This window comes from Rhincodon typus, chromosome 20 (genome assembly GCF_021869965.1).
Source record: "Rhincodon typus isolate 14 chromosome 20, sRhiTyp1.1, whole genome shotgun sequence".
NCBI classification, from domain to species: domain Eukaryota; kingdom Metazoa; phylum Chordata; class Chondrichthyes; order Orectolobiformes; family Rhincodontidae; genus Rhincodon; species Rhincodon typus.
This window is the reverse complement of record NC_063351.1, coordinates 46,882,872-46,890,328: the sequence shown is the minus strand read 5'-3', so window position 1 is coordinate 46,890,328 and position 7,457 is coordinate 46,882,872. Positions and strand designations below refer to the sequence as shown.

Sequence of the window (7,457 nt, the reverse complement as noted above, 5' to 3'; positions counted from 1 at the left end):
CCTCCCCCTCTCCCGTGCACCCCACCTCCCCTCTCCCTTCCAAAACCTTGGTAGTGTTGCTGTGCTTAGCTCCTGATAGAAAACCACCTGTATTAAGGTGCAGAATCATCAGACAATTAGAAAGAAAGATAAACTAATTCCTGAATTGTCTCAGGCAGCCTACTCATTAGTTGGGGTGATACAGTAACACATTTACTGCAATGCGAATTAAGAAAATAAATAAATGTGAAGGATGAGGGAAAGTCTGTTGTGTCCAAAAGGCCGTTTCCCTAATGATTAATACGAATTGTAAACACCTTTTGTTTGCCCTTGGATTCTGCTGTTATTAATTAATTTCCTAAATTGCCACATTCTTAACAGCTGCTTTGGGTAGCTCACCACAGGTTTGTACAAGATTTGTCGTGGCCCCTCTGCCAAATCACTCTCTGTCCAAGGAGCTTTATACATGAAATCTAAAAATAAAAGATCAATGTGAAATTTTAAAATAGATTCAAAGTATGTTTATGCTTTAATAATTCCAGCAGGTGTCTTGTGCACAATGACTTAGTGGTCTTTTAATGGAAGCATTTCAATTTTACTGATTGGGGGGAATGTTTTATTGTGTTCCTGCTTATGGCATCATTCCTTGGATGTATCTCCTTGCTCTCTTGAACATCTACAAGTTGGGGGTATCCAATCATAAGAATGCCTTTATCTCATGTAGAATGGATTCAGTGACTAATTATCGAACTTTCTTTCTGAATTTTTTTTTTAGCCTCCCAGTTGGGGAAGGTGTGTGGGTGAAGATTTTAAAAAATTTTTAAAAATTCATTCCTGGGATGAGGGCCATCACTGGCTAGACCTGCATTTATTGCCCATCCCTAATTTCCCAGAGGGCAGTTAAGAGTCAACCACATTGCTGTGGGTTTGGAGTCACATGTAGGCCAGACTGGGTAAGGATAGCAGTTTCTTTCCCTAAATGGCATTAGTGAACCAGATGGGTTTTTATGACAGTCGACAATGGTTACATGATCATCACAAGACTCTTAATTCCAGACTTTTATTGGATTCAAATCCAATCCTGGCAGAACATGTCCCCAGCACATTACCTGAGTTTCTGGATTAATAGTCTAGGGATAATACCACCAGACCATCACCTCTCCTTAAAGATATCCCACAGATTTCATTGCTCAATCAACTGGGGGACTTGAGAGGAGACCTTATCTTAAAGCTAGAACCAGGTTTTTAGGACCCAGTCGCACAGTAGAATTCTGTCCCAAAAACCTGGTCACTGGGACAGTTGGAGTTTTTAATGGTGAGGCCAATAGGTTGTGATTAGGCAAAGTTTAAGTCATGAAAATAGAGTTGTGGTACATATTACCCATGATCAAATTGAATGTGAGGGCTGAATGGCCTCCTGCTTATAGATGCTTTCAAATGACACTTCAGAGATGCAGGTGGAATTTGATCTCGGGCCTCCTGGTTTCAGGATATGGACGCTACCATGGCACCATGAGCTCTACTCCTCTTGTTGATATGTTCCTTGAACCTTGTTGATTTGCTTTTATTTGCACACAGCAGATTGGAAGTGGGGATTTGATTGCCCTGTCCTTGTGGCTGTTTGATCTGCAACGTGGTTATGCTGTGACACATGATGTGTTGTGGAAGTAAAGTCCGACAATCTAATCTACTGTCTGTCCTGTAGGCAAAGGGTCATTAGCAGCCTGCTGTCATGTATTAGCCTCTATGGTCAGAGATCTACTTTAAGAGCATGTAGGCCTGACGGACTCTGAAATCACATAAGGAGTGGGAATAGAGCAGAGTAATAATGATTGCAGTACCTGGGGGGGTGGGGTGGTTAGTTGTTGGAATCACACATTTCTGCTTTATGTAACCCCAATTCAGAGCTTGATGCAATGTGCTCAGATTTGCAGATGATACCACTAGGAGGGACTGAGTGAACTGCAGGAATGAATGAATGATTTATTGACGCATGCACTTTACAGTGAGGAAAACAGTAAAATACAGTGGAAAGCTTTTCCACTGTCACCACGATCCGGTGTCATTTTGAATAGCTTAACAATAAGAACAAAAAGTAGAAAGATAGAGCTTAAAGAGAGTCCGTCAGTTTAGAGCCAGCTCATTGTCAACGATGCCTGTACCACTGTCCCTCTGCCACTGCCTCACGACAGTCTACGCTGGACCCAACCAACATCGAAGTCGCTGATTCTCCGGTGCTAGCCTTTGCTGCTGGGCTGATTCTCTTCGACCAATGCGTCGCTGTCGCCTGCTCCAGACCCACCAACATCAGAGTCGCACCTTTCACTGGTGGGCTGAGTCCCCTCTGCTACTGCCTGCACTCAAACCCACCAATGTTAGAGCCACACCTTTCGCTGCTGGGCCCATTCTCGTCGATGTCACTGTGATGCCCTTCCGCCAGCGCCAGATCCAACCAGCGATGATGTTGCCGATCCTCTCACACTATCTTTCACCGTCGGGTCTACCTCACCGTCCTCTGTCCATGTAGCAGCCGCCAATTCAGACACCTGGTCCCCTGCTCGCCCCAGAAGGCTAAGTAGGGGCTTACTCACTGGCGCCATGAGGTCCGCACCAGGCCCGTTCACCACGCCAGTACCATCTGAGCTCGGGATAGGAAGTAAGTAAAGGAAAAGAGAAGGGAAAAAAAACAAGGAAAGAGAGAAGAAAAGCAGTCTGAACGGATGAGCCGCAGGTCAAAAGCATTCCTCCGCTGCCATCTGGAAAGAAATTGATGCAAACGTGGGAAATGGATGAAATTTAACACAGACCAAGGTATAGGTTTGTGCAAGAGGAAAGAAAAGGAGGGCAACCAAGGTGTAAGGATCATGCACCTTTACAGCATAGGCCATTCAGCTTGTGCCTTTGCCAGCATTTTGGAAGAGCTGCTAATTCCAGTTTCAAAAGAGTGATGATGATGTAATTATGTAACTAAAGTTTCTCAAGCGTACAGTCGCAGGAGTCAAAGATCATAGATCGAAGGGTGATCTGGTCCTTGTGTGAGAATCACTTGTCCGATGACTTGAAGCAGCAATCAAGTCACTTGAGGGAGAGGCAAGAATTAATTGTGATAAATAAAGGGTTAGTCACAAATGGATCGAATAAAGTGTGATTGGGAAGCTTATTTTTATTATGGGAGTAGAATGTGGAATGCAATACCATGCAGAACACCTGAAATAAAAAGTGAGATTTAAGGGGAAGTCAGACAAATGCATGAGGAAGAAGGATGACTAGCTGCGATTAGAATAGATCAGGTAAGGCAGGAAAAGACTTGTGTGGAGCATAAACTCCAGGACAGACTTGGTGGGCAGAATGGCCTATTTCTGTGCCAATCACTGTGATGTTGGTGAATATCTGGCAGCATAAAAATTACCCTGCTGCAAAACACTAACCAAAACAGCTAAGTTTCATTGGCAAACCCTTAGAGGTTTGTATCCTCAACAATCTAGATGCTGTTGTTGAGTGCACTCGTGGCCGAAAAGAGGGAGATAGAAAGCAGTGAGCAAAGGAAGTGAGAATGAATTGTTTTTCCTGTTTTAAAGCCCAAAAGATAGAATTTTGGACACTCTCTCTCATCCTGTGCTGAGGTGGTTTTGCTGAGTCAGAGCCTCGGGTTTGCTTGCGTATGTCGTGTCAGACAGCTGCTGCAAACAGAGAGCAATGTGTTTCCTGAAGCATGAGCTGTAACTGTGGCTGCTATACGTGCCAGTAAACACATTTCTTGGGCCGATTTCAGCGGAAGCTGAAGCATCTGAGTGTTCCAGAAGGCTATAATGTGGGCTTAGTGGAGTGGAGGAAGGGAAACTTAATTAGGCGTGTCCAGCAATGTCTAAATGTCATAGAGCTAAACATGCTTGCCAGTTTGCTAACCTAGCACAGGATTTTCTTTTAATACAAAGTGCGCGCACATAACAAGACTACAAAATAACTAGTGCATAGAATTTTGATTGTCCCACCTCAGTTATAACCTAAGCAGGGCCCTGGAGAAGGGGAGATTGCTGCTGTTCACAGCTGTGGCATTCTTGCAGGATCATCTCAGTTAAATAGCAAACCTCCAAATTCTGACAACAGTCCAGATTCTAAAGCGGATGCTGAATAAATGGGATCCACGTGCAAACTGAGCATCCCTATTTTCCTCACTGGTATCCACTTTGGTTCCTACTTAGGCACCTAATTTTATTTCTTCAGTATGAGGGATTTATTTGAGAGTCTTGCGACTTCCCTTGCCTCCCTTTTGAGTGAAGCTGCTGGCTTCTGGACAGTTTGAGTCTGCAGTTTCCCCAGCGGTGCTTCCTCTTTGCCATTTTGGCAACTTAACGTTTAGGGAATTGAGACCACTGACCCTCTAACATAGAAAATAGATGCAGGAGGAGGCTAATTGACCCTTTTGAGCCTGTACCACCATTCAATATGATCATGGGTGATCACGCAATTTCAGTATCCCACTCCCGCTTTCTCTCCATCCCCCTTGATCCCTTTAGCCGCAAGGGTCATGCCCAGCTCCCTCTTGAATATATCTAACAAACTGGCCCCAGCAGCTTTCTGTGGGAGACAATTCCACAGGTTCACATCTCAGAGTGAAGAAATTCTTCCTCATCTCAGTCCTGAATGGCTTACCCCTTTATTCTTAGATTGTGTTTCGTGTTTCTATCAGAGGTCATGGCGGGTATCAAGGATAAGGACCCTAATGCTGTAGAAAGACCCAAAGTGTTTTGCTGGAGTGTTGCCAAGGAATATTTGACACTGAACTGCCCAAGGGAATATTAGGACAGGTGACCTCAGCTTGTTCTAACCTAGGTGGGGTTTGAAGAACATCCTTAAAGGCAGAGACGTTTGAGAGGGGGAATTCCAGTGATTCATGCCTTAAAGCAGTTGAAGACAGGGCTGTGAGTATAGGGGTGGCGGATATTGAGAATGCATGAGAGGTCAGAAGTGGAGGAATGCATAGATCTCAGGGTTGTCAGAATGGGGCAAGACAGAGATAGAGAGGAACAAGGCCATCGGGATGTTTGAACTCAACAAGTGAGTTTTTAATTCCAAGGTCAGTAGGGATTCCCAACATAAAGGTGAATGGGAATTGGTGCACCTTAAGATAAAGATGGCAGAGTTTTGGGCAAATTGAAATTTACAGAATTTTTTTGTTCCTTTTCGCTAATAGCTAATATGGTTTGCTAATAGTGAACTCAAAACATTCGGAATTGTTTACTGTTGCAAATTTCATCCCAGCTAGGACAATTGAAAAGGAATGTTGCTGGTAGTTTTGACCAGTCTGACTATGGATTGCACACATGGACATATTGTGACTACTTACCTTCACTAAACTTCAAGAATTCTTTAGTTCCTTTAGCAATTCTGATGTGCAATTTCTGTTTTAATTTAGCGTCTTTCTTGTGACCTCTTTTTTTAAGTTTAGTGATATCTATGGCCGACCAGCAAAATTAAGGATGGAGTTAGATCTAAAGCAGAGTCCATACAAAGTTGCGAGAAAAAAGCGGCAAGCGGAGGATTGGGAGCAACTTAAGATTCAGCAAAAGAGGACCAATCAATTGATTGAGAAGAGAAAAATAAGACTGAGAGTAAACTTGTAAGGAACATAAAAGCAGGCTGTAAAAGCTTCTGTAAGAATGTAAAAATGAAAAAGTTAGCGAAGGCAAATGTAGATTCCTTTACAGTCTACATTGGTAGAATTAATAGCGAACATTTTGCTCGTATTATTTAGGTTTCTATGTTTGTATAGTCAACTGCATAGCAGAAGCTGGATGTTTGGATTTATTACATTGTAATTGATATTTTGCTTGCCTTTCTGCCTACAGGGTTCTGGCTTGTTTGGACCATCATCATCATCCTGAGTTGTTGTTGTGTCTGTCACCATCGGCGAGCCAAGCTCCGTCTGCAACAACAGCAACGGCAACGTGAGATAAACCTCATCGCCTACCAAGGAGCCCGGAACTACTCCTTGCTCCCACTCTACCTGAGTATGTGTCTCTATTGGAGCTCATCATTCCTGAGTAGTGATGCTTTATCATTAGCTCTTTGAGAACATTGACTTGTGCATCTTGCAGGGACAAACTGGTGGCTGCATTGCTAGCAATGTTTTGATGATTGCTGCTTCTTTGTCCTTCTGTATATCTGATGTGTTTGATCTAACTTTGCATTTGGCAGTTCAGCCATTTTTCTTCCAGGTTTGGTGCAAATGTAATGCACAATTATATGGAATTTTACAAGATAGAAACGGACCATTTGGTGTTTGCTGTGTGTGAATGTCCTCCCATTCTACATCACCCGATTGTCTGTCTTCTCTTTTCTCCCTCGCTGTCTAGCTTTCTCTCCAATGTGTTTCTGCTCTTCATGTCATCTGTAGTTTTTGTGGTAATAAGTTCCCACATTCTGGCTCATCTCTGGATAAAGATATTACATCTTTAGACAAAGAAGAAACCTTTTACTTTTTTTAAAATTAAACTGAGTACTGGCCGTACCTGAGTTTTTGATACAGACAAGCGGCTGAAGGCTCCCCTGTAAGTAGAAAGGTGCATTTCTTTTCATGGGATGTGGGAAGTGTTGGCAGGTCTAGTGTTCATTTGTCTGTTCTAATTGCTCAGAGTCAACCACATTGCTGTGGGTCTGAGATTGTATGTGGCCCAGACCAGGAAAGGATGGTCCTTCCCTAGAAGACATTAGTGAACCAGATGGGTTTTTATGATAATCAATACTGGTTTTATGGTTTCCATTAGGCTAACTTTATAGTCCTGGTTTTATTTATTAAATTGAAGTTATATGGTGCACATTCTGGAATCAGCAGGAGATACTAGTTCTAGTGAGTTGGCTCTTGGCGTTGCTGAGTTAGGTGTAGGCAGTGGGATTAGTGCCAGGGTTCACAGACTTGCAACAGAGAGCTCCTCCTTGCATCAATTAATTTGATTCCTACTTGTACCTATGAACATGGAATGGGGACAGTGATAATTCTGTTCATGGATGGATTGATTCAGTGCTTGAGATCGAGGTTTACATTTGGAGTGCAGTGCTGCAGTATCATTCTCTTCCTCAAATGTGGGAAGAGGGAAGAGAATATTGGGAAAAACACTGGAAGGACACAATATTCATTAGGGCTCTGGATTTTCTCTTATTGTTTAAAGTTAGTGTCATCTTTCCAAATATGTGTTCTTCAAAGATTTCTTATTCCGTAATGTAAATATTAAGATAGTAAGGTCAGCAAGGAGCTACTCCCCATTTTGCACCATCTTGTTGATTAGAAGGTTTGGTTCTGAGTTGGGAGGGATTGCCTGGTGTTAAAATTACAACCAGACTTCAGTATAAAAGGGTAGTGGAAATCTGGAACTCTTAAAAATGGAAATTAATGTTGGACCAATTATTGATTTTTAAATCTGAAATTGATGGGTCTCTCTGTCTCTCTGTCTCTCTGTCTCTCTGTCTCTCTGTCTCTC

The 7,457-nt window shown here is 42.8% G+C and overlaps 1 protein-coding gene across 1 annotated transcript in view; it reads left to right on the top strand.

Moving 5' to 3' along the window:
- The window catches only part of wbp1la (WW domain binding protein 1-like a), a 40,476-nt gene that overhangs the window by 25,380 nt on the left and 7,639 nt on the right, over window positions 1–7,457 (top strand). Inside the window, exon 3 of the mRNA XM_048608950.1 lies at window positions 5,829–5,990. Within this exon, the coding sequence (XP_048464907.1) occupies window positions 5,829–5,990 (162 nt within the window). The remainder of the gene's footprint in view (window positions 1–5,828; window positions 5,991–7,457) is intronic.